A 27,929-nucleotide genomic window follows, 5' to 3' on the forward strand; every position below is an offset into this window, starting at 1 on the left:
CCCGACCTACCAGTCTTCCCATCACTGGACCACACCGCATTCCGACTTGGAGAACTGACAGGGGAAGACTCTGTGACAGCAATCGTTGAGGCGTATGAGGTTGTCGTCCACTTCCGCCCCAACCTGTTCCCAGTTCCCCAGGGCACCGTCGGTCGCTCGTTCATCTCCCAGCGGAGTGCCTTCTTCCACAGCTTTGGCAGTGCCTCGGCCTCAGGAGATGTCGAACTCAAGGCGGCGATGGTCTTCCCACAGCTGATGTTACAGAACCCGGAGGGCAACCATACCAAGCCGTCTCCACAGGAACACCTAAGGAGACGCCTAGAACTTTGGCGAACAGCAAGCCTGCCGGAACTGCTCCGCGAGTCAACCACCATCCAGAAGCAGGTCCAGGACAGGCACCAGCCAGCCGCCCGATCGACCCCCCCCCCCCCCTGACCTGGCAAGGGCGTTCGCCGCTAATGTGTCCTCCGGCAAACTACCATCCGCCCTCCGTCAGCTATCAAGTGGTGGCTGCAAAGGAGTTCTCAGCCTAGACACCACTGCCGGCACTGATACCACTCTTATCAGCAAACATCCGGCAGGGGAGCCGGCTGATGCAGAGTCTCTGCTCACGGGTGAGCCACCTGTTCAGCCCACAGTGTGATGTTCTCAAGCCTGACCCGTGACGTTATCCGCCGGGCCGCCCTGCACACCCACGGCGCGGCTGGGCCATCGGGCGTGGACGCTGATGGATGGCGGCGCATGAGCACCGCGTTCTCCGAAGCATCGGATGAGCTGTGTGACTCGCTTGCGACATGCGCTCGTCGCATTGCTACCACATACGTCAACCCAGCGACACTGGAGGCGTTCGTCGCATGCAGACTAATAGCCCTTGACAAGTCGCCGGGTGTTCGACCCATTGGTAACAGCGAAGTGGCCAGGCGCATTGTCGGCAAAGCCATCCTCACTGTCACTGGGAGAGATATCCAAGATGCAGCGGGCACCCTTCAACTGTGTGCCGGTCAGGAGTGCGGCATTGAAGCTGCCATCCATGCAATGCAAGATGTCTACCGTGAGGAGGATGCGGATGCCATATTGCTCGCCGACGCTTCGAACGCCTTCAACCGGCTTAACCGTGAAGCCTGCCTACAGAACATCCGTCACCTCTGTCCCTCTATAGCGCCAGCTGTAATCAACACCTACCGCCAACCATCCCGCCTATTCGTTGATGGAGAGTGCTTGCTATCGTGCGAGGGTACCACTCAGGGTGACCCTGTGGCCATGCCCGTATACGCGTTTGGAGTCATCCCGCTCATCAAGAAAGTTGCAGTGCCTGGTGAGAAACAGGGCTGGTATGCGGACAATGCTGCAGCCGGTGGCAAGCTAACGCCTGTTCGCCAATGGTGGGACAATCTCGTCAGCCACGGTCCCGGGTATGGCTACCACTGCAATGCCCAGAAGTCACTCCTTCTGGTCAAGCCCTCCAGGTACGTAGCTGCTATCGAGATGTTCGAGGGGACCGGTGTGCAGGTCACGTGTGATGGTTGCCGCCACCTTGGTGCACCTTTGGGCACGGATGAGTTTATACAAGTAGAACAATTTGTCCAGTCCAAGGTCGCCACCTGGTGTGAGGAAGTTGCGCAGCTCACGACCATCGCTGCATCGCAGCCACAGGCCGCCTACTCCGCCTTCACACAGGGCCTGCAAAACAAGTGGTCCTTCCTCTGCCGGACTTCCTCCATCCCGCCGTCCCTGCTTGAACCGCTGGAACACGCAATCAGCGGTCGGCTCATCCCAGCCATCACGGGTCAGGCTCCACCTGGGACAACTGTTCGCTCCCTACTCTCTCTGCCTTGCCGGCTTGGGGGACTGGGTATGGCAGACCCTTGTTCAGTGGCTGAACAGTACACCTGATCCCGAAGGATCACGGCTAGCCTCGTGTCTCGCCTGCTGGAGCAGGAGTCGTCTCTTGGCGACTCTCTGACTCAGCTCCGGACGGTCAAGGCGACGGTTCGGGCCGAGAAGCGGAGCGCGTCCAAGTCTATGGCTGACGCCCTTCGCTCGGATCACCGGGAGCTGGCCCCTGTTCTCGACCTGGCCTCAGAAAAGGGTGCACCCAGCTGGCTGACCTGCCGCCCCCTCAGCCGCCATGGTTTCACACTCAGCAAGGGAGATTTCCGGGATGGCCTGTGCCTCCGGTACGGCTGGACACCTCCTCGGCTCCCAAGCCTCTGCGTGTGCAGTAAGCCGCTGAATGTGAGTCACGCCCTGTCGTGCCCGTTTGGTGGCTTCCCGACGCTGCGACATAACGAGGTGAGGGACATCACCGCCAGAGCTCTAAGGCAGGTCGCTCACAACGTGATAGTAGAACCCCACCTCCAGCCTGTCACCGGAGAGGCCTTCCGCCAACGCACAGCTGTCACGGAGGAGCAAGCTCGGCTGGACGTTGCGGCTAGTGGTGTGTGGGGTGGCCGATTCGAGCGCATCTTTATTGATGTACGGGTGTTCAACCCTTTTGCGTCTTCGAATCGTGCCACCTCCCTCGGTGCTAGCTACAGACGCCATGAACAGGAAAAGCGCCGGAAGTACGAAGAGCGAGTACGCGAAGTTGAGCATGCCTCCTTCGTGCCCGTTGTGCTGTCTGCCTCAGGTGGCTATGGCAAGCATGCCAATGCCCTTTTCACGCGGATCGCCTCTCTCCTGGCTGAGAAGAGTAAGGAGCCATACGGGCAGATTATCTCCTTGCTGAGCTGCCGCCTTGGGTTTGCCCTGGTGCGTTGTGGTGCTATGTGCCTGCGTGGATCAAGGAGCATGTTTGCTCCTGCCGTGCCTGAGTCCCCTGCTGTGCTAGTGGCGGCGGAGCTGGCACGCATCCAGTGAACCTGCAGTGATCCTCCTGAGTGACAGACTCTGTATAATCATTACTGTATCTGATGATTCGTTTTATGTAATTGTGTTGATTCTTCACAAAATGTGTTATTTTGCCCGTACAAGAGGCTCAAGGCTTGTCCCTAAAAAAAAACTCTGCACTGTACTCTGCACTGTACTCTGCACTGAACTCTTTTTTTATTTTTTTTATACAGAAAGACACTTTTATTGGACATGTACATGCAGCAGTACATGTATACAGTTGGCACCTATGACATCAGGGGATGGCCCACGCCTGGTAAAAAACAAAAACAAAAAAAACAATGAGGAGCTACAAAGCATTAAAGACAGTCAGTGCAGTGCGGTGCGCACATGTTCACCGGTTTGAGTGCTACGCACATGCCACAGTTCAGAAATGCAAATTGCACTCAGCAGCCACCAGTTCGGTCGATGATGGTTGAGCTACTGCAACTCTGCTCCGGGACCGGTGTCCTCGGAGGACCATAATGGCCGAGCGAAGAAGGGCAAACCCCAACCTGCATCTGATCCATGCCATTGTGATGGAGTAAGGCTCATTCTTCTTGTCGCTGATGATCAGTCCGAGCCGCTTGTAAAGGGCAGTTGCCGCCTTGCCTTGGCCTCCGGTGGCACTGAATAGGAGGGGAACGAAGGTGGCATGCTCCACCTCACGAACACGCTCCTCATAATGCCGACGCTTCTCACGCTCATGCTTTGCGTATGCGGCGGGAATGGAGTGGACCGAGTTCGAAAGAGCATGAGGGTTGAACACCCGAATATCAAAGAAAGCTCGCTCAAACCGGCCACCCCACACCCCGCTGGCAGCAACATCCAGCCTGGCACCATCCTCACGGATAGCCGTCCGGTGATGAAAATTCTCACCAGATAACGGCTGAAGGCGTGGCTCAATGCTGATATCATGAGCTGCTGATGTGAGCATGGTAGCGGTCAAGTCCCGCAGCTCGTTGTGCCGCAGAGACGGATAGCCACCTACTGGGCAAGACAAGGCGTGCGGGACAGTGAAGGCAGCTCCACAGGCACAGCTCTGGGGGAGGTGGGGCGGAGTCCACCCGCAGCGGAGGCAGACAGCATCTCGAAACACGCCCTTGTGTAGCGAGAACCCATGCTGCTTGAGTGGTCGACAGGTGAGCCAGTTCGACGCACCCTTTTTGGCCGCAAGATCCATGGACCTCTGCAGGTCTCCATCCACGCCATCGTACATCTCCTTGGCATGACGCTGCTCCGTCTTTCTGGCGTCTGCCCTGGCTTTAGCTTTGGCTGCCCTGGTGTTGTCCGCCTCCTCCTGTGGCGGTGTATCCTGGTTCAAAATGCGCTGAACTAAGCTCTCGGTGATGGTAAGTGAGGAAGGAAACTGGTTCACAAGAGATACTGGGGAGACAATCCCCATGCCTCCGTAGCGGCTTGGGAGTGCGAGAACTTGGCGTTCCGTCTCTCCGGGCTGGGGACGACCAAGAAGAGCGGGAATTAACGACTCGGAGATGGTGGACTCCAGCTGTTCGAGGTGCGGGGCAACTCCTGGCATTGTGCGGGCGATGAATGACCACTTGTGCCGGAGAACGTTGGTGTACACTGCGTAAGCTGCTTGTGGCTGGGTGGAGGCCACGGTGGACAACTCCCGGATCTCCTCTTGCCATGCCTTCACCTTCGCGAAAGCAAAGGAGGCCCTATACTCGGGTGATCCAAGGGCGGCTCCAAGGTGTCGGTTGCCGTCCGGCTTGATGACGATATCGGTGTCGGCGAAGATTGCCCGTGCAGCTTCAGCGCATTCGGGCTTAACAAGAAGAACCGACTTGGCTGCGTTAAGGTGATAGCCAAACTCTGGACCTCTCCGCTCGATGATGTCCCACCAGGCTCGGAGGCGGCGGATCTTCCCTGCTGCGTTGGCATCATCAGCATACCAGCTTTGCAGGGCGTCACTCTCGGCAGCGACTCGGATCAGCGGGATGGTGCCCAACGCGTACATTGCCATGGCCAATGGGTCGCCCTGGGTGGTACCTTCAACTGACATGATGGCCTCACCATCCATGTAGAGAGCCGCCGGTGAGCGATACATGTTGATGAGAGCCGGCGCGATTTCCGGACAGAGATGACGGATATTCTGAAGGCGTACCTGTCTGTTGAGCGAGTTAAACGCATTGGATGCATCTGCAAACAGGACTCCCTCCACATCGTTCTGGTCTTAGGCGGTTCGCATGGCGTAGATGGCAGCCTCTATGCCTGACTCTTGCCCTCCACACAACTGGATGCATCCCGCGGCATTCTCAATGGCCTCACCAACTGTGGAGAGGATGGCCTTTCCGATGATGCGGCGTACAATCTCTCCAACACCAATAGGTCAGACTCCAGGCTGCTTATCCAATGCGATCAGTTGACAGGCAACATAGGCCTCCAGTGCTACGGGGTCTACGTATGACGAAGCGATCCGTCGGGCTGTGGAGGCAAGTGCATCGCAAAGAGCATCAGATGATTTGCTGAAAGAGGTGCAAATCCGTCTCCATCCGCCTGCATCCATGCCAGATGGCCCTGCTGAGCCCTGAGTGTGGAGGGCTGCCTTCCTTATTGCGTCTCTGTTGATGGAAGCGAAGCGCACAGGGTGCGGGGCGTCTGGAGGTCTACCAAATGTCACTGCCGTTGCACTGATGGGTCCAGCGTTAGGGTGCTTTGCCTTCAGGATGTCCCGGACAGTCTCCGTTCCTACCATTGAGTCAAGGCTGTGCACACCATGGCAGTGGTCAGCTGAGAGGGTGCGCGCGGTCACACTCAGGTTTCCAGAGGTGACAAGGTTAGCAAAGTGCCTGGCGCTATCATGGTGCTTGGTTGCTGGAGTGCTTGGAAGCTGCTCTGATCTGGTCTTGGATCGTGCGAGCTTCCAGGACTAGTTGGTTCAGGTCTCCGTCTTCCCACAGGCCAAGCGATTCTGCAGGAGCCTCCGGTGTTCGCTCTGGTCCAAACACCTGTGCGGCCGCTGGAGCAGGAGTTGGGTTGCCATCATGGCTGCTTTGATGGCGATTCCTTCCGCGGCACCGCGTTCACCAGAAACTCTTGTACAGCGATGTTAATAGGTTAACAAATTTCGATCCAATTGTGCCGAGTGGCACATCGAACAGGTTTGCTGCGCAGTGGACGGTCTCCTCATAGGCGGCCGCTACCACTTGACGGGTGTCTGTGGCGTCCAGTCTCTCAAGGTTCAACGACCCTTCCGCTGCTGTAAACGGTGGTAGACTACATGTATTTGTGGGTGTGTCGACTTCGACATCTAGCATATCCCACGCCAGCTGTTGAGAGCTGGACACTGGGCTGTACGGTGTGCGCGGGTCAGCGGGGCCACTATTATGATGATCCTTTGCTCCTGTGGCCGTAGTAATACCAGCTGACTCGGGGGGCTCTGCACTGTACTCTGCACTGTACTCTGCACTGTACTCTGCACTATAGTCTACATCGTGTCCATGTATAGAAGTCTCCAACGTTGTAGAGTGTACAAAGCTCGCAATCAGTGTTAAACGCACACATAGTCTTCCAAACAAGAACATACAGATGGACAAGGAAGCCGGATAATCTGAAACTGTGATGCTAAACTGCACTCCTTGTGATCATGGGGAGTCAGTTCCAACAGATGATCTGCTACTCTGTGAGCTAACCTATCGGATTTTCCCGAGTATAAGCCGCACCCAGATCTTTCGTCACACAGTACTACCCTGTTCATCACCAGTAATTTAGCCATCGTGGTATAAGCTGCACTGAATTGTTAGGGGCGAATCACTGGTATTTAAAGTGCAGCTTATGTTCCGGAAAATAGGGCGTTTGAAGTAGTAAACGAGCACCGGCGGGATAAGTTCCGACGCTGTTATGATACATGTATGTACAGGTACGGTCTGTGATAGCCATCAGCCCAGGGGACCAAGCATCTGCCCAGGGGACCAAGCATCTGCCCAGGGGACCAAGCATCTGCCCAGGGGACCAAGCATCTGCCCAGGGGACCAAGCATCTGCCCACGGGACCAAGCATCTGCCCAGGGGACCAAGCATCTGCCCAGGGGACCAAGCATCTGCCCAGGGGACCAAGCATCTGCCCAGGGGACCAAGCATCTGCCCAGGGGACCAAGCACGGCTGATCTTGTGGAGCAGACGGTCTCCTCGTTCAGTTTCCTGAGAGTCCTCTCTGTTTCAGCGTATGTGCACGAATCACTACATCAGGTAGACATCCGGGCCAGGGACATCGGAAGGTACTTTCGGTTGGTATTACACCCTTGGCGGTGCTCCTCGGTAAGGTACCAACAATTTGGAAGAATTTTGAAATTTGCAGACTAGATCATCACAAGTTGGATGTTCCTACGTGGAACACACACTTCCTGCCGAACTTGACACTTGACTGACTCACGACTGCCATCCGGAGCACACGAGGAGCACGTCGCTAAGTTCGTAAATCAGCACATTTCATCAATTTACGAAAGCATAGTAAAACCTGGTGTAAGCCGACCGCTTTTGCTTGCACCGTGGGGTGGTTGCTTAAGCCAGGTTTTACTGTATCTGGAGCTAGAAGTGGTATGGACAAGACCAGATATGGCTGTCCAACACAGACGTTGGCGTGTATGCGCGTCTGAGTGACACTATGGGCCGAGTGCTTGGCTACACTAACGCCTTGTCTGATGAACTGACTCACAGGTACTTACGCTATTCTACACCGTACATGCACATGCACTGCAGATGTTTTGACCCAGGTCCAGAAACATGGGAACTGCAACCGAATACTCCGCCATTGAAATTCATTTCAGAGAAATGTTCCAAATAATTCTAACTACTTTTGATTCGTTTGCACCGTCGCTTTTAACCATCCTTGGCTATATGGTGTCCGGGCTCACGTGTGTCCCCAGATCCATCCCCACCATGGATTAACGAGAAATGCAGTGAAGTGCAGTGTTTGTTTTACACAGGTTCAGCATGTTCACTCACCTGTCTGGTTCAGCACTGCGTCAGATAATGTCACGTGATTGCCAGATCACATGAGATGGTATGAGGCAGGAGGAGATGAGCACATGAGAGAGAGAGAGAGAGAGAGAGAGAGAGAGAGAGAGAGAGAGAGAGAGAGAGAGAGAGAGAGAGAGAGAGAGAGAGAGAGAGAGAGAGAGAGCACTCTTACAGCGGCAGGTGAAGGCAACAAATAGTACTAGACCAGACCATGCACGTATCAACTGATCACTACACATCAGGGCCGGAGGCAGCTCCCACGGAGCGGTGCGGCCAAGTGCCCTGTTGAAGGGGGCCTGGGGCAATTTTTTAGGAATTTAGAAGGCAAATCTTGCACTCTGGGCACATTTCGGTGCATCTCCTAGCCCCTGTATACAACTTGCAAGTCTGATATGCCAATGCAGAATACACTAGTTTCAGATTGTGCATTTATGATACGTGTAGTTCACTGTGAAGAATGTTCCTGAGGACAGGGTAATCCGTTTTTTACGATTTCCTGTACAAAATCATACATCGAAACTTTTTCTCCCCGGTTTTGGACGTTCCACATGGACGGACCTTTTGGGACATTGGTACGGCCATGGCCATGCCGGCCGCACCAGTGGCGCCGGCCCTGTACATACATGTACATGTATGTACGTAACCTGACCATCTAGTATAAATTGAGTGGTTTAACCTCTACCACATGACCATACAGGACAGGCTCAGCCATGTTGGTTCCAACTCCACGGCCAGCCCATCCATCTATGGGTCACGTGATGTCGGCCATGTCAGTTCCACTGTCTACATGCCATCATCACTTTCTACAAATTTAGTCACATGACAAAGATGTGAAGCCAGTCCACAAAGGCACACTAACCCTAACCCTGAAGTCAGTCTCCATGTACATGTATATACATGTGCTGGTGTAGTGGAACAGTGTGATGGCATGAGTACAGGAGAGAATATTTGATGCAAGCCGCAGCCTACATCACCAGTTTAATGCTTTTATGTTTGCGCTGTTACATTCCGCTGTATTGTGTGTTGGGGGGGGGGGGGGGGGGGGGAGCTCGGTCGGCCTGTCATCGTCCAGTTCACATGCTACGTGAGTTGGCGATTAGGAGGGGAGGGTTTCCCTGTCCGTGAGTTGTGCAGCACCGCGCTCGTTGTATTTTGGTTTTTATATTGAATCGCTTTGGATTTCACCAATTGAGTATTGAGGAATTAGAGTCATGGAATTGTTTTTTATCGAAATTAAAATACTTGTTGGGTTGGAAGGAGGGAGTCAGGTGGATCTACTAGGGGTGGCAAAATAGTCAAAGACCAACAATCTCACCAGCTTCTATCTACGTCTATACCTGTTGGCATATTTTTAAAGCAAAGTGAAAATGCTCAACTCCCGCACTTACCATAGTTTTGCAACATACACCGGTCGTACCCTGTTGGATTGTGAGCGGACGGCAGCTCTTCGCACTTTGGCAGCACCACGTTCAGGTCATTGAGTGACTCAGAGCTGGAGATGCTCTGTCCCCACTCGAGCGGACACACTGAAACCAGTGTCTCGCAGTCCTCGCGGCACAGACGCAACGGCAGTGAGTCATTATCGCACTTCGGCATGTATATGGCGCAGAGAGCGTGCTGTACAGTGGAAAGTGAACATGTGCAGTGGTGCATTAGCAGACATACACACATGCACATGCACACACACATTCTTCTCAACACTAGAAAAGCAAGGCCTTTGTCTTTGTCTTTGTCTATATTTAACGTTGTTGAAGTAAATAGCTGACATTTCGTGTGTTTTTAGGATGGTCCTTATTTATTCCTTTTTGCCTATTCTGCAGTTGCATGCGAGTGTGCTCCTCATCGGCTTCGCTCGTTCCTCTTTTCTTCTGTTCATTTGGCTTATACGAAGGCTAGCCAAGCTTGCTTGGTGATGTCAACGCGAACAAGCATAATTATAATAATAATAGTAATAATCGACGTGGAGACAACAATTTTATAATAGCTATAAAGAGAACAAATTCTGCTGTCATCGCCACACTACAACAAAGTCATGAAGGTTTACCGAAATCGATTTTCTTGTCACAATCATCAGTGGAAAGCCGTGACTGAAGAGTAACCATGCTGAATCAATGATTAATATACATTCAATAATGTGTTACGAGAACAAAACAAAGTGCTAAAATAGAATGAGGGAAGGTGAGACAATAGAAGTGAAGTGAGAGCTAAGTGCAACAGGGGTGAGGAACTAATTACAACGCTAGAACTGTGTATTGAGACAAACAATCATGCTGTGCACCTACGAAAACAATCTTAACGCAACTACATGTTTCTTCTGCTTACAAAGATCAGGCTTATGCAAACGAATACAAACAGCCTCAAGTACTTTCAACTGACTAGCGTACCGTGCACGACAAAGAACAGAAAAACTAAAATCATCATACACCTGCAGACACTTAGGGTGAGACAACAGATGAAGAAAAACGGCAGACTTCGTACGATCACAATCACCATCCGATTCCTCGTCTCCACCAACCGCAACCTCGTCCTCCGTCTCATCTTCCAACTCGTCCTCAGTGTCGTCCCCCGTGTCATTCTCCTCATCCACACCGATCGGTCCCAGGCTCGCTTCATGTTGCTTTACCTCTGTTCGTTGACTCCTCCTTTGATCTTGATGGTAGTTTGTTACCATTGTTGTTGTTATTGTTGTTGTTCCTGTTGTTGTTAAATCTTCTGTTCCCAGTGTCTTCGCCGGTGCTTGACATCCAGTACTGTAATAATTCATTGAATAATTAGCCGTTGATCGTCTAGGTCTTTGAATGTTGATCGTGTTGTTGGAACAGAAGATTTAACAACAACAGGAACAACAACAATAACAACAACAATGGTAACAAATTACCATCAAGATCAAAGGAGGAGTCAACGAACAGAGGTTAAGCAACATGAAGCGAGCCTGGGATCGATCGGTGTGGATGAGGAGAATGACACGGGGGACGACACTGAGGACGAGTTGGAAGATGAGACGGAGGACGAGGTTGCGGTTGGTGGAGACGAGGAATCGGATGGTGATTGTGATCGTACGAAGTCTGCCGTTTTTCTTCATCTGTTGTCTCACCCTAAGTGTCTGCAGGTGTATGATGATTTTAGTTTTTCTGTTCTTTGCCGTGCACGGTACGCTAGTCAGTTGAAAGTACTTGAGGCTGTTTGTATTCGTTTGCATAAGCCTGATCTTTGTAAGCAGAAGAAACATGTAGTTGCGTTAAGATTGTTTTCGTAGGTGCACAGCATGATTGTTTGTATCAATACACAGTTCTAGCGTTGTAATTAGTTCCTCACCCCTGTTGCACTTAGCTCTCACTTCACTTCTATTGTCTCACCTTCCCTCATTCTATTTTAGCACTTTGTTTTGTTCTCGTAACACATTATTGAATGTATATTAATCATTGATTCAGCATGGTTACTCTTCAGTCACGGCTTTCCACTGATGATTGTGACAAGAAAATCGATTTTGGTAAACCTTCATGACTTTGTTGTAGTGTGGCGATGACAGCAGAATTTGTTCTCTTTATAGCTATTATAATAGTAATAATTTTTTCTTCAGACTTTTCCCGTTTGTCTCTTTCCCTCAAACTAGTGAAGATTTTATGACTTGGGGCTCCCCGCGTGCTAGAGTGTACGTGAAGTGTGTGGGTACAGTGAGGGCTGCGTCCCACCCGCCTGTGTGGATTCACAGGAAGTGTGAGTTACGAAGTCTGAAGAAAATGTTGAACAGTCTCTGCTGGGATGACGACTACACCATAGCTCAGTGGTTAGAGCATCGCTAGCTACAAGCGAGGGTCCCTGGTTCGTGTCCTGGTGGTGACAGTCAATTTTTTCTTCAGACTTTTCCCGTTTGTCTCTTTCCCTCAAACTAGTGAAAATTGCTGCTTCTCCTCCGTGATGTGCTAGTTGCGCCTTTTCTCTCTCTCTGTCATACTAGGTGACATAATTCGCATCTTTTTTGGCGCTACACTCTGCGTATATACTGCTCTTGTGTGGCTTCCACGGTATTCATTGTTATTACCTGACGATGGCCAAGTGCCGAAACGTTGTAAAATAACGGAACTGGTTCGGATGTGATATGCAGCGCTATGGGAATGGGTGTGTCCACCCGAATTCTTTTCACTAGTGAAAATAGTAATAATAATAATAATTTGTCTCCATTCCTCGCATGAATGTGTGATTCAATTCTACTGTGGAAACTAATGCCACCTTGCACACTAAAAGTAAAATATACTCTCGACTCATGCTGCTAAACATCAACAGGAATGAAGAAAATAATTGCCCAGCTCAAGCAAATTCACACCAACAAACCCTTCAGAGGGGTGGAAGTAACCCTAGCAACACATGCAAGTAACCCTAGCAACACATGCAAGTAACCCTAGCAACACATGCAAGTAACCCTAGCAACACATGCAAGTAACCCTAGCAACACATGCAAGTAACCCTAGCAACACATGCAAGTAACCCTAGCAACACATGCAAGTAACCCTAGCAACACATGCAAGTAGCCCCTACTGTAGCCAGAAGGACCCACGGATGCGTGTGATCCCCGGTAGCTTAATCGGTAGCCTGCACTGGCCCGCCCGGGGAGGAAAGGGGTGCTGGGTTCGAATCCAGTTAGTGGGTCCTTCTTTTGCAACACTGGCAACACATGCAAGTAACCCCTAGCAACACATGTGCATACACATAGCCCATGGCAACAGCACAAACACTACACAACAGCACAAACACTACACAATAGCACAGACACTACACAACAGCACAAACACTACACAATAGCACAGACACTACACAACAGCACAAACACTACATACATTAGCTAGATCCAAGCAAGCTTGCCGGAAGAACGCGTTCTCGGAGTACGTGTACAGCAATTGTACCAAGTTGCTGACTCCACGCAGGCTCGTACCATCGCCTATGAAAACAGATGCTCCTTTTCCGTATGCAATGTTGCACTGCCTTGATGCCGGTGTTAGCTGTTCGCAGTGTCCACTTTCATACACACACACACATGTATGCATGTATTCATAGTGGAACACACAATAAATATGCATGCCCAATCACACCAGCACACATGCATACATAGACACACAGACCGTTACAGATGCACAGCGGTACAGTTATTTGCTCACTGCCAACAAATTAATGGTCACGTGGGTGTCCCTGGGACAGGAGGTTGGGGGCGGCGGGGGGGGGGGATTAAATATCTTGCAAAGAAAACTCGATTTGCGATCAAACTGCCCAAAGGCCGACCCTTTTTCTGAGCTCCCAGGCTCTGTGTAGACTTGGAAATGATCCGCTTATGGGCTCACCACACTACGGAATGTGGGTAATGACAAGGTGCAGAAAGAGGATCATGGCAGAATCAAAGTATCCATCCCAGGACCCAACTGAAAATGTTCAACCCGAAGCCAAGCTGCAGTATCAGCATCCGGTCATGATGTGCGTGGAAAACATTACATGTACCGGTATATCCAGAGTATACGAACAGATTCCCTGGTTTAGACTCCCACTTTAATACACTCTCTCCATTAGCACTACAATAGTTCACGGGACTGATAACAGATAGAAAACACAAGAGATCACGTATTCTCTGCCATGTATGGAACTGCTCAGTTCAAGAGGATAGTGGTAGCGATCCTCAAACACAACGGTGTTCAATGTATGGCCTGCTCCATTGACATTGTGGTTCAACAAGATGGCAAAGAACAGTCAATTTGTTCTAGAAGCTACCTCAGACTTTCACACTTGTACAAAACCTGATACAATCATAGGCAATGATGACCTGTTCTTAGCATATCCTTCTCAGGTTTTTGTGTGTACACAATTAGCAATGTCGACACCTTACCTTGGTTTCAACTGGCTTTTTGTCTCACCTAGCCAGCACAAGAGAAGACAGAGAGTAACAAAGTCATACAAAAACTGAGTCGGAGTGAGATAGCCAAGATCAATTACTTGGCAAGAAAAACAGCTGTGTCAGAACACAATACTTATCACCCTGCGCATAGACTCCTATGCAGGGGAGGTGGAACCGGCCTGATCGATCAGGCCGTAGCCGGACTATTTTGGCCACCACCACATATGTTGGTGACTGAGGAAGGGTCATGTGTAGCAGCAACCTGGAAGTTTGGATCGGACTATGGTATGGCCGGACCAATCGAAACCTGCTTCTGCCAGTCCTGCCATGGAAATCAAACACTAGAGGAGCAAGAGTACATACCCCCTAGAGTGTGCGGCTCCAGGCATGGGGTCTGCGGCGGCAGAACTTTACATCACGTGACAAACCCGTACCGTGACATCCTTTTGCACCCTGTACATGATAGATACAGGTTTGTATGCAACCCTGCTTTGGGTTCAACTCTCTTGTGGTCACTTTGCACTGTTTGCCAGCGTACCTTTTTGATCCACGTCACATGGTGTGAAGTTCTGCCATCCGCAATGTATAGAGGTTATTCAGGAAGTTGCACACTCTTGGGAGTTATGCACTCTTGATATCAGCTATTACATACCTGCCAAGTACTGAGAGTGCTTTTTCTGGATCGCCATGGCAAAATCCCGGGATTTGCCTTGGTTTTTCGGGATATGTCATATTTTTACCAAAAAAATCCTTTTTCAACTTTTGATGGCACCAACATTTCGATAATAGATGATTGATGGTGATCATCGGATCACACTTACACATGTTCAAGACTCAAAAATGGAGGTTTTTCAGAGACTGCTCATGGAAGGAGCACTAGGAGATCCACTGGTACTGCAGGCTATGGCGGTCCGGGATCAATAAGGACAATTACTGGCCTGTGACAAGTCATTTGAAGTGCTCCAAGTACAATATCAAGCTTGTTTCTTGTACAGTGAATTTCGGGATAATCGACAGGAATTTCGGGATCGCGGGAGTTCATCCAAAATTGCGGGATATTCCCGAAAAAAATCTGGATATTTGGCAGGTATGCTATTATAGCATCTGTCCACAATCTTCTTGTCGATCTTACCGCATCGTGGCACATCGCAGTACTGCCAGAATGACAGACCGCTTGCTGTGAAACACCACGGCCGCACTCGTTTAAGGTCCGGGTTGGTCTTCGGGTTGCGGCAGAAATCACCCGGGCCAGGATCTCCGGGCGAAAATGTAGGATTAGCATCTTGAGCATCCTAAAATTACACCAAAAGACGATGAAAACAACAAAAGAACACAAACAACATTATCAGATGTAGGCCAGAGTGTAGTCTACTATGTTCATGGTCACTCCAATCAGGGTCCTATTCAGGGCGTAAGGGGCGCAGTAAAAAGTAGCCTGCCCGCAGATTCTACGTATACATACCCAGCTGTCGTATAGTGTGAATTCGGCCATTATGCTGTCTCCCATACACTGCCATGCTTGTGAGCAAGCTGACCTGCCAGCACCCTACACAACGTGCGCAGGTGTACATGATTCTTGAAGCACAGTAGTGCTGCTCAATGAAATCCAATGGCGTCCAGTCAAGTTTGTGCCCCGCTCCCATTCGGCATCCCAGTGATTGAGATGCATAGTGATTATCGTGGCCATGGCATCACATATTCGTGTATAGAAGAGGCTACAGGTACCAGTGCCAGCGTGTGCATGGAGTAGCAAGCTGCCCTAGCTTGTATTGAGATTTGAATGGCAAATTTGTCTGAAGTGGCAAACGGTGTACAGTGGTTTGTATTGAGATTTGAGTGGCAAGCAAATGCTGGTGAAACTGTTTCCCCTTTGCACACAAGGCATGCACAATTGCACATGTATCTCAATTGATGACTTAATTGCATGAGACGATGTAATTAACCCATTGCGCATTGCCAAATATGGAATGTATAGGTAATGCTTGTGAGTACGCTGGGATCGGGAATGCACTGTTCAACACCCCCAGACGACCATGCCCAGGTGGCTGTGAAGTAGGCCTTTCCGGATTATGCGTTTTTTCCTGGTCTAAAATGGAAATGGAAAGTGTTTTGAAAAACCCCTATAAATCAAATTTTTTAAAGAAAATGCAAAATTTTACCCCAAAAGCACAAAAATGCCACCGTTGCCATGGTAACAAAATGGCGACAGCTAGTCGCGTGCCATTTGGCACCATGGTGATCATCAGGGAGTCGTACTCAAACTAGGGAGGTGACACGGATTTCTGTGCCGCGTCACCTCCCTAGTTTGAGTACGACTCCCTGGTGATCATTCATGGTGATCGTGAAGTATCTATTGCGTGCAAGGAGTCGTAAAATACCGGTATTTTACGACTCCCTGGCCCAAAGTGGGTCAAAATGGACAAAATGCATTTTGACCCCCAAAATGCAAAAATATGCAAACGCATAATCTGGAAAGGCCTACTGTGAAGGGTGTTTATGGTACAAATTACGTCATTGCGCAATGGGTCTATTGCATTACCCCTAGAACACACATCACTTACCTTCATGGACCATGATTGACAGGTAAGACCGAACGTAGTGTGCGATCGGTTTCCAACATACTCATAACCATCACCAGTGAAGCAGTCGATGTTTTCCAGGTACGGAAGGTCGGTGGTGGATGTGTACGGTGTGGAAGTCGTCGCTGCTGATTTGGCAGACAGTGTTGCAGCAGTGGAGTTGGTGTCGCTGAGAGTCTGTGCTCTGCATTCTAGTGCGTGAAGCATCGATCAAAGACACACGGACAAACGAAAGAACAAATACATAGACGGGTTGCACAGACAGGTTAGTATTTATTCTAGTCGGAGACAGGATAGCAATTATTGACAGAAAGTTAGAAACACCACCAATCAACAACCAATGGACACCGATTCTTTTTGACAGAAACGTTTCAAGTTTCTCCTAAATTCATCAATGACTACTTCTGGTAGACAGGCTAGTATTTGTAATGTATTTACGACATATCAAAGCATAGCCAGGCCGGCAAACAGAGACACAAAGAAGTGGGTAACCACACGTACATACTCTGTCACACCATGCACATTCATCCAGTATCCTCTAGACGTATATCGCGTGAATCAACTGTGGGGATGAAACGTGGCTGAGCTGCACCATGTACTGTGTGCTACTACTAGGCACAGGGTAGCTAATGTTGCTGCGGTACTGATCGATGCACAACGTGCAGAATCACTCACCATCGTAAAAGCAACGCCGAGGCAATAGTTTTAATAATGCGATGAATAATACTTCGAAGTATCAGTGAGACGGGATTCACCATTGCGTTCACATAGTGGCCCTGGCCACATAATGAAACAATGATTGGTGGTGGTATAATTATCCTAAGGTTGATAATTCAACTTGATATGCTACAGGTGGAGGGAGTGATAGCCACATTGATGAATGAAAGAGGCAAAAAGCCTCGCCAGGTTGTGAAGTATTTTAGGTACATGTACCGTATTATTCGGAGTATAAGCCGCACTGGAGTAAAAGCCGCACCCAGACTTTTTGTCATGAAATACAGGCACCTACCCTATGTACCATCGTTAGTGTTAGTTTGATCATCGTAGTACTGTAAACCGCCCGATATTCGCGTGACTAAAATTTCGCGATTTCTTAGAACCAGCGAGTTTGCGATGGCAAAAGTTCACGAAGCACAGGGGCTACTTATATACACCCACTGTTGAAATTATATTTCACGATGGTTAATATTCGCGTTATGCTCTTCTCGCGAAAATAGCAAACATTAATCCGTCGCGAATATTAGGCAGTTAACAGTATAAGCCTTTTCTAGTATAAGACTTTTCGGGGGTGAAATACTGGTGGTTAAAGGGGAAGTTAAGGCAAAATTTAAATTTTCACCAGTTGTAGTCTTCGGGGTGCTGAGTCGAATGGTCTTGGTCCGAGAAAGCTGAGACGCTCCCTTCCTACTTGAATCCCAATCGAACTCGCGCACTTCCACCGAAACTGGGTGACTGCGCCCTACTAGATGGGGATTTGTATGCAAAATGTCACTAAAAGCGCCATTTCGTTCTTATAAAAGCACGGATGACCGCGATTGGCCCATATGTTGTAGTCTTTCGGACGCTGAGTCGACTGGTTTTGGTCCAAAAAGGCTGCAATGCAGCGTTCCTCCTTTATTCCCAATTGAACGTGGTTGAACAAGCGGTCACGTGCTCCTGGGTGCCCAAATCACCTGGTCACCACGCCAGCAGGCGACAACTTTCACACCAAGGTTCAACTTGAGTTCAACTCGAGTGACAGGACTGCACCCAAAAAAGGTCAAACAGGCTAGTAAGTTGTACCCTGCAGGCACGGTGACCAGGTGATTGGTGTACGCAGGAGCACGTGACCGCTTGTTCAACCATGTTCGATTGGGAATAAAGGAGGAACGCTGCATCGCAGCCTTTTCGGACCAAAACCAGTCGAATCAGCGTCCAAAAGACTACAACATATGGGCCAATCGCGGTCATCCGTGCTTTTATAAGAACGAAATGGCGCTTTTAGTGACATTCTGCATACAAATCCCCATCTAGTAGGGCGCAGTCACCCAGTTTCGGTGGAAGTGCGCGAGTTCGATTGGGATTCAAGTAGGAAGGGAGCGTCTCAGCTTCCTCGGACCACGACCATTCGACTTAGCACCCCGAAGACTACAACTGGTGAAATTTTGATTTTTGCCTTAACTTCCCCTTTAAAGAGCGGTGTAATCGTGTATACTCTGGAAAATACGCTGGGCGCATGTACGTCACAAGTCGGTCCTGCCTCTGGCCCGCCAGATCGAGGTTGGTGTTGTGTGTGTGTGAGGAGAGGGGGGGGGGGGGGAGGAAGGGGAGGGAAACGACTGGCGAAACCTGTGATCACTGTCCAGAGAAGAGAGAACCCAAACCATCTGACAGACCACATAAAGAGCCCATTTCAAACAAGCAGCATGCTAGAATAATTATAACAAAGGTCTAAATCTAAAATTTGATGAGAGGGGCAAAGTCTGATGGATTGGTTTCTGCAAACAGGACTTTGTCTTGGCGATCAATGATAGTGGTAGGGTCTGATCATGCTTGCAACAGATCGACGCCACTTTAGTTACAGTTCGAATGCACTGTTGACTTTTTCAGACTATCAATGGCAGGGTTACGCGCCTAGGTCAATGCGGTGCGAGTCTGCCGCCGAGTCAGGGGTCTTTCCGCTGTGCGTGTCAATTATTTTAGTAGCAAAACATATGAATTAGAATTCTCTTACTGTTCGTCTGAATCATGGACGACAAGAACAGCATGGCGGTTACAGCGAGCAACAACTCCATTGATCTCCACCGCGAGATCATGGCCATTGCCGGTTACGCGCGCTAGTCGTTCACAGGATCGTTCGTGACTGGACTAGGATATCCGTAGGTTCTTGCTGTATTTGGCGAAGCGAGTTGCTTGTCAGCTGTAGACTGCGAACGGCGAATGTGTTCCACCAATGAATCAGTCTCAGCGTAACGCGGAAACGCCTCTTCTTTCACCTTCAAGTCCTTCGGACACACGCGGTGGACAAGGTTGCTGCGACATCGCAGTATAGTACTGAGTCCTCAACAGAACAGTTGCAACTGGTAGAAAATACGAGTGATGCAGGAAAATGGCTGGATTGAAGCCTATTGAGCAAGAACGTTATTGGTACTGTGAAACAATGCGAAAGTACTCACTAAACGTTCGGATCAGAAGAAACTCAACCGTCACCCCAGCCGTCAGTTCAAATACCATAGCATTTGGGTTTGTATTAGCGGTCATATCTTTATGTCGAGGTGTCCACTGGCGTGTCAAGCCGTCGGCTGAAACTCATTTTCTCCGAAGAAGAGGGCAATTTTGAACGTGTCGACATTGTACACGCCGTGCCCCGCTAACGCTAACAGCATCTCGATGGACGAAAATCATTGAGCGAGCTGAACCTCGTCATTTGACATGTAGACCATTTTCGTGCTGACACTTGACAGGCTCGGTATCACTGTCGCACTGGCTGTCTCAACATGATAATAATTATTATTATATGAGCACCAGGCCACGCACAATGACATTATGTTGACCGTTCTTGTTGTGCTTCGTCCGGCACTCGCGTTTTCAAAGAGTTGGTGGACAAGCCGTTGATTATTCACTCTCATTGTAATATCAAAAAGTATTCTTTCTAGACCAAAGAGTGGTATATTTGATAACATTTAATAACGATAGAAATTTTTACGATACTTCTCCAGACGTTTCGTTGTTCTGAACAACATCGTCAGTGGATAAAGAATTTTCCTTCTTTTTTAAAAAAATTGTTTTACTTCAATAACACTGCCCCACCGGTAATTAAGGGAAAACGGGAGAACATGAAAAAGACCATGGGAAGGACATCGTTACGCGGTGGGTGGCGTGCTACAGAGTACATAGCCATGTTGGTGAGTCTGGAGTGGAGGCACTTATATCAGGTCCATGTACCCCGCTGATGCCGTGGACTTGGAGGCTCTTCTTTTTTCCGTCTCATAGTCCTACTTTCTTCCTCGGTTCTGCATCCGGACAGCTATTGAAAACCCTTCTGTAGGCGTTCACCATTGTTCACTGGCCGGTGTCATCATGATCTCAGCGCTAACCACGTGAACGCCATGATTGAACGACGTGCTACTGCTACTGTGTCCGCAATGTTTCAGGTCTCCATACTGCAGAAGCAGCCCCAGCCAGGCAGCAGAGATTCATCGCCGACGCCTGGCCATGTACCCGCTCGCCTAGCATCTCACTCATTCTCAGTACGTACAAGTATTAGTCTAACATGTTGTCTCTACCAGTTTTGCCTTTTGTCGTGAAGATTTGGTCTCCGTTTCCAATGTGACTTATGTGACATAGTCACATCGGAAACGGAGACCAACACTTCCTGTCATTATCATCACAGACTCAGTCATTGTTCTCTTGCTAGTATCGATTGTGAACTACATACTTCGTGATGTGCAAAAGAACAGGACAAAGAGATTATGATTGTGAGGTATATTATTTTAAAATAGATCTACCGTTCGAAGTCTGAAGAAAATGTTGAACAATGACTACATGTATGTACAATGAGTATGTAGCATTGTAGGTCTGCTACCACACATGTGTAGTAGATCTACCAGTAGTAGTAGTAGTACTAGTATGCTCGGACCATGCTTGGTTAGATCATGATCGCTGGCCCATGAAAGTCGGAAGCCAGGTTTGTTGTGCTTGTTCGGATCGGAGGTTCAGATCATGCACCGAGATCGCGCCCGTGCTCGTAGACTACTCAGAGATCTAGTCAAAAGAACCAAGGAAAAATAGGATGGTGATTTGATTTGTCCAAACTGCGTGACCATGTTCAACATTCGGCAGACCCGGTCTGAGCGGACCAAGTAAGACTACATAGTCAGCGCCCTGCGTAGCTCCTGAGTTTGTCCCGGAAATCAAGATCCCCTCCCGAGTCCTCCTATATACACGGCCATCACGGAACTGTCCGTCGGTACGGTAAGTTGCTAAAAAGGACGACGATTCCTGAGCAAGCCAGGCTACAGTCCATTCAGAAAAAGATGGACTTCTAAGTTCTAGCTTTTGGCCATAAATGGGTCAAACGTTGAGTTTTTTTTAAGTTTTTTCTGCAATCCCCTATGGAATCCTCTTCCAATTATGTTTCTGAAGTCTATTTCTCCAAAAAGCAAGCCATAGCAAGAATAGGATTTCGGCCAGGTTTTGCCCCAAGAGCACTGAATTGGGAAAACCCATCAAAATCCAGGCCGTTTGACCTTGCCCGTAACCATGGTAACAGTGCATTGCCATTGTACGGTTCGAACCCCAGTTCAGGCACCCTTTTTGGACCCTTTTCAAATTTCAAATTTCACAGCACTGCACTGTGTACGATAAAATCTTGAAAAATCGCCTAATACGGGAGCTCGCCAGAGCCAGGGCCCATCTTTTTGTGAATGGACTGTAGTTATAAACTGTGATCTGCGATGAGGAACGTTACTGTTTTGGTGATCGCAAGCTCTCCTGTGCAGTTTCTACAAGTACAACTCTACAACTACTGCATAGTACTGGGCGGTGTGCATCGCTGGATCACGGATAGTTTCCTGCGAGAACTATTCATGCAGCGGTTTATCTGCCTTTGTGCGCTAGGACGGACGATATTGGCCTCAGTCAGTCACATGCCGGACATGATCAAATTGGCCTCCATACATGGCAGATCGCATCGTGGAGATCCCCTGTGCTCCTGGAGCCGCCAACAGTGGCTGCCATGCCGGGATTATTCCAGAGGGTGTGAGGCGGATATATGCGTGACTCCAGTTGCAGGTCTCAGGCTGCAGTAACGGCTGCAGTTGAAAATCTGCGGACTGGGCACTCCCTGGCAGCCGCGGGACCTGACCCAGTTTGCCTGAGAGGTACACGGTTTGCTCACGTCAAGCCTCACCTGTGCCGTGTGATCGCAATACTAATACAATGTGGCAGTCGCAAGTCAAACCTCTGCCACTATCATGCCAAGCTTAGTTTAGTAATAAGGTTATGAAGTGAGATCATTTCTGCATCTACTGGCCGGGAAACGTACGGGCCAGATATCAGTGGCACAAGTGTCTGGCACTGGTACCTCGAACCATCCACATTCAGGATCCGATAGCTGGAGCTCTGCTCCTTATCGATACAGTAGCTACAGTGCAGGGGCGTGCTCGGCCCCCCAACTAGGGGGTGCACGGGAGCCGAGGGGAGCCCCCCGGCAATTTTCTGCAATTTGTTTGCAACCTTTCTTGAATTTTAGAGCATATTTGCATACATTACAATTGCAATTACCCAGATTGAAATTTTTTGGGGGGTGCACGTGCCCCTCGTGCCCATCGCCGAGCACGCGCCTGCAGTGGATGTAGTTCCGCCACCCTGGGTGGACAAATGTCGGTCAGACAGTTAACTCCCCGCCATGCAGCTCTAGTGCTACTATGATTTGCAGCAGGAGATCCCCTCCACAGGCGATCGCCTCTGGCTGGGAGATCCTTCAATAAAGATTATTACGATCCAGAAACATGGCCAGTGATCCCTGACGTTGGACTCGAAGCCCTGTCCTTTCATGTCCAGACAGATCGCCGACTGCTGTGTCCGTTGACCGTCTGAAGCCAGCTCACGCCTTGCCGTAACTTCGCTCGGGTATGTTTTGTAGCGTTCTCAAGCTGTCTTACTGTATCTGCGGCACTTTCTTGTTTCACAGGTATGTCTCATTGCAACTCTAGCGTTACTGTAAGGCTGGTCGCTCGCGGCGCATGTGTTTATTTCCTTTGTAACACAGTAGTGTGTTGTACTCTATGGGGTGGGTGTGTGGGTGAGGTAATAGAGAGGTTCTGCTATACGTGAAACGTAGAGAAATCACGTAGAGAGCAGGTGTCTGGGTTAGAGTCTACGGCTTCGCGTGTTTTGGCTCCAGATTTCTACGCGGAGATGACTCAGATGAGGTTCTCTACGTTGTGGCACACGCAGAGAAAATTCGTACGGATTTGCTGGGTATCGATCAACTGCATGCAGAAAACTGCCAAATATGGAAGGGGAAATTCCCAGTACACATTCCACGTGACTTCTCTACGTGAAACGTAGAGCAGAACAGCATTTCTTTACGTTACGGGAACGCGAAGAAAGTTCGCGTGATTCTTTGCGTCGCGTTCCCAAAACGTAGAGCAGAACCTCCCTAATGATGTAGCTTCCTGTGATTTTCCCATTTTCACTTATGGGATTTCCATATATGGTGACTTTGCATAAGTGGTGACTTTAATTTTTATGCTTATAAGTTATGGATGTTTCATTATCGCATATGCACCCATCATGTCCAGGTAAGGATAGTGTACAAACATCCGTTAGTTGCGGGCTTGAAAAGGGGAAAGAAGGTTGTATTCACAAACACTTATCATTCTCGCATTTGGCTACACAATTTATATGGCACCATGTTTTTATTTGGTGGGCACACACTTGGTTCTGTACTACACGATGACTCCATGCGTACGCCTAATACAATGTTTTGCTTTCTGACCAACACATGATGGGATATCTAGTCAGTAGCTCCCTATGATCCATCCAATGCAGTTTGTCTTCCCTCACCTTTCTTTCTTTGTAATCAATATTTTCAAAGCAATATGCTCAATAGATTTACACCACTTGGTGTGTGTGTGTGTGTGTGTGTGTGTGTGTGTGTGTGTGTGTGTGTGTGTGTGTGTGTGTGTGTGTGTGTGTTTTGGAGTGATTCTAAGGTATAGAATGTACATGTACTTGTATTAATATAAGAAGAATCCCTAGACTCAGTAGCTAGACGGTGAGCTGGGAGGAGAGCTTGTGGATTTGAGTCGGCTTGAGTATACTGTACACAATGCAGGAAAGGTATGTTATGAACTTACGGCGGCATTGAACTGTTACTTGAAGGCAGCGTGCTGCACACTGACCTACGATGTATATTCTATTCACACACTAGTCTTTTAGCCTTGGCCATGGACTCGTGATGTTGACCCACTGATTGGCTTACTGACTTTTGTAGCTACACAATTTTGTACAATGGGATAGTCTTGCCTGCATATCAATATCACGATATCGCGATGTGGAGGGCGAACTGTAGATCTACAGTCAGTACCAGGGAGTAGTAAAATACAGTATTTACTACTCCCTGGTCAGTACTGAACAGTGCTCCTGTTCTACAATCATGTAGCTGACTACAAACTCGACTGCATAGTTTGGCTGCACCTCACCCCCCCCCCCCCCCCCCGAGGGGCTGAACCTGGGGTGTGACCCGGCCCCATTAATTTTGGTTCATGTGGTCGCCAGACCGGCCCAAGGCAAGGTCCTGTCAACCCATCTTTGGTTGCAGTCCGGAAGTAGTAACTCTTTCGGTGTTCCTTTGGCTTTGCATATGCATGATGATGAAGTGTGTCCTGCAGCTTGGACCGACATTTTTAGCCATTTTTCGTAACAACATCATGACCCTGCGCGTGCAATGCACGCGGTGCATGCTGTCATGCTATTTTTGTAGAATCAGATTATCTGTTTGAGTTTAGAGTTTGAGTTGAGTGCCAACCGGTATGGCTATGTTCGTATGAAAACGAAATTTCCTTACCGGTTCGACAAGAAATAGAGAGATTCGTACTCGTGGACCTATGGAGGTTGCGTAGGATACGGTACATGCGTTAGACCTCGTGACAGTCCTGCAGCTTGATCTCAATGTCGTCTTTGCTCAGTGTGAAGAAGAGGTCTGGCGAAGGCAGTGGAGATTCCAATGACGAGAAGTTTGCGCTTAGTCAACTCAGCCGAGCCTCCCCAAGCGGAGACCCGAGCGTAATGCCGGGATTTTCCAGTGACAAAGAGGATGATGAGACCAGGAATCTAGTTGAGCCGGCAATGACCAACCCTACAGCAGCCTTCCCAAGGCCTGCTTTCAAATTGTCGAATGGCATCCCTACAAGATGGCAATTGGCACTGCTGAGCATGTTTGGGTTCATGTTCCTGTATGCTCTCCGCTTCAACATCAGTCAAGCGCTTGTGGCAATGACAGGAAATGTTACTTACTGCAACGGCACACCAGCAGTAAGGCTCACACAGTTTTTTTTAAACTATTTTGCTAGGTGCTGCAGATGTTATGAATTGATGGGTTTGAAATAATTATATTGTGCCTCCAGTGTGGTTGTTGTCCCACACAATAAACTGGATGTGCGGCGATAAAATGCCTTTCTCTTGTTTCTCGCGTAGCATTGTCTATTGACCTTGAGAAATGACACAGCGGACGTAGAATCGACCAAAATTGCCTCTCTACCGTAACATTAAAAAAAAAAAAAAATTCGAAACATTTTCTGTGAAATAGCTACAGGTACGTAGCAGCAGGAGTCCATAAACAAGAGTATGCAATTGTGATCTCCTTTCTGTAGGCCAGATGCACAGCGTGCTACCTTCATTACATCATGCAGCTGCAGTCCATGCAATGAGGAAAACAAAAAATCACACTTTCGCTCTGGTTTGAAATGAACTTAGTACGGAGCTGAGGTACAGGCGCTAGGCGTCGGTACTCAAATGAGTTGAGTAAAAGTGGATGCACTAGTACGGGCGATTGTGGGTTAGAGTGCATACGTCCTCGGTGTGCCGGAGGCAAGTTACGTAATGAAGTCAGTGAGTGCGCCACGCTCGGACCTATAAACACAGTTGCATGCTCCTGCTTATGGACTGTTGGTAGCTGTAGTAGCGAATTCTGTTCCTCTGAACACCAATATGCGCCACAAGACCGTTTTATACGATCGTGCGGTCAAGGTTTCTCCGTATTTGCTAATTTCTTCTTTGCTTGAAATCACGCGCCGTATCAACACAGATGCCAAACGGTTGATCGTGTCAAGTGCAGATATTATTGAACATGCCCATCCAGACATGAAGCCTGAACGTACAGCACGTGCTGTTCCATCCTAGTGGGAATGGCCCACGTTTGAGATTGAGCAGAGGAAAAAGCACTTGAAAGTGTGTGACTGTATTATTTTGTTATTATTCTTGCTGTGTTCGCGGTCATTTCTATCTCTGCATCTGTCGGTGTGTGTGTGTGTGTGTGTGTGTGTGTGTGTGTGTGTGTGTGTGTGTGTGTGTATGTGTGTGTGTGTGTCACTGTTATTAGTTTTTGTTAGTTTTCAGTTCTCAGGGACGGCTCTGGGCTTCCAGGGTCGTCCCTGGGACAGTTCCCAGTAGAAGTCCACAGCGGAAAGTCAGCAGAGCAGATTACAGGACGAACTTCGGGTGTCGTCACTCTGACTCTGTTTTCCGCTGTTGGACCCATCGCGAGGCCTTGCAAGCCCGCGAATGGAGCCATCTACCGCACGCAGTAGGAGACGAAAGGAGTTTACCCTGAGCGTTGGGACGTGGAATGTCCGCTCGTTGCTGGAAAGTGAAGGACCCGTCCAAACAGCATCCACTCGACATCAAGTGGCTGACGACAAGAAAATTTATCGGATAATTCAAATTTTCAAACGTCTTGGATTGGAAATAGTTTGTCTTCAAGAGACCTACTGGCTGGATAAGAACGTTTACAACATCGACGGAGCAGTGCTAATTTCGTCTGGAAGACCTTCACCTGGCGAGGGAGAGTCGTGTCGAAGGGGTGAAGGTGTTGCGATTCTGTTGCTGGGAAATGCAGCTCGCGCGTGGCGTGACGGCGGTTGTCAATACGACGCCCGCAGCTCTCGGATTGTGTCAGCGCGATTGAAGTTTGATATTCATGGGTGTTCACCGGTATGGTATACTGTCATCTCCGCATATGCTCCGACGTTCGCCAGCAAGCGAATTGCCAAGGAACAGTTCTTTGCGGACTTGCAAGCGACTTTGCCACGGATGGGCACAGAAAAGTTTATTCTGTTGGGTGACTTCAACGCCAGAGTTGGATCCCGTACGCATGCTGACGCTGATGAGTGGTCACGTGTACGGGGCCCACATGGAGTGGGTGAGATGAACTCTGCAGGACGTGAGCTGTTGGATTTTCTTGCAACTATTCAGGCGATGGTGTGTAACACATGGTTCTGCAAGACAGAGGATAGGAAGTGGACCTGGCAACATCCAAGGTCAAAGAGATTTCATTGTATTGATTTTGTCATCACGTCACAAGCTGACTACCACCAATGTATTGATGCTCAAGTTATAAGAAGTGCGGAATGTGGGAGCGATCACAACCTGGTGGCTGCGCGTTTTGTAGTAGGCCGTCTGCAGCGCCGCTCGCGTTGTGTGCAAACGAAGAAATGTAAGCGGTTTGATGTTGCACGTTTGAAGGATGTCCACAGCACTGACTCATCTGGAAACATCACACGAGTTGCTGATGTCTATCGTGAATGCCTCACAAACAGTCTGCAACAGCCGAATGAACATAACACCGTTGAATGCAAATGGTCGAGGTTGCGCACCGCGGTCACCGAGTCTGCAGAGGAGACCCTCGGTTTTCAGAAACGTCGTCAACCAGATTGGTTTACTGAGAGCAAAGATACCCTCGAACCCTTGTTGAATGAAAGGAATCAGCGATATCAAGAATGGATTTCAAGTGGCAGGTCTGATGACACGTGGAACAGGTTCAAGGCTGCCAGGAGTAAGGCAAGAGCTGCTGTCCGCTCTGCCAAGAACTCCTGGTTCACCAACAAAGCCAAATCTCTTGATGGTGCACGGTTTAGT

General features: G+C 49.1%; 2 protein-coding genes across 2 annotated transcripts in view; one reads left to right on the top strand and one right to left on the bottom strand.

Moving 5' to 3' along the window:
* LOC135810066 (tyrosine-protein kinase transmembrane receptor Ror2-like) overlaps positions 1-19,966 on the bottom strand; it is a 45,872-nt gene extending 25,906 nt beyond the window's left edge. Inside the window, exons 1-7 of the mRNA XM_065323532.1 lie at positions 19,021-19,966; positions 16,290-16,498; positions 14,861-15,020; positions 13,720-13,747; positions 12,686-12,863; positions 9,239-9,467; positions 7,836-7,850 (exon numbers count right to left, since the gene is read on the bottom strand). Coding sequence (XP_065179604.1) covers positions 7,836-7,850; positions 9,239-9,467; positions 12,686-12,863; positions 13,720-13,747; positions 14,861-15,020; positions 16,290-16,498; positions 19,021-19,108 — 907 coding nt within the window. The 5' untranslated portion in view covers positions 19,109-19,966. The remainder of the gene's footprint in view (positions 1-7,835; positions 7,851-9,238; positions 9,468-12,685; positions 12,864-13,719; positions 13,748-14,860; positions 15,021-16,289; positions 16,499-19,020) is intronic.
* Positions 19,967-24,732: 4,766 nt separating this feature from the next.
* The window catches only part of LOC135810067 (sialin-like), a 13,768-nt gene continuing 10,571 nt past the window's right edge, over positions 24,733-27,929 (top strand). The window contains exon 1 of the mRNA XM_065323533.1: positions 24,733-25,328. Coding sequence (XP_065179605.1) covers positions 24,966-25,328 — 363 coding nt within the window. The 5' untranslated portion in view covers positions 24,733-24,965. The remainder of the gene's footprint in view (positions 25,329-27,929) is intronic.

The sequence above is a fragment of the Sycon ciliatum genome, chromosome 2 (assembly GCF_964019385.1).
Source record: "Sycon ciliatum chromosome 2, ocSycCili1.1, whole genome shotgun sequence".
Taxonomy (NCBI): domain Eukaryota; kingdom Metazoa; phylum Porifera; class Calcarea; order Leucosolenida; family Sycettidae; genus Sycon; species Sycon ciliatum.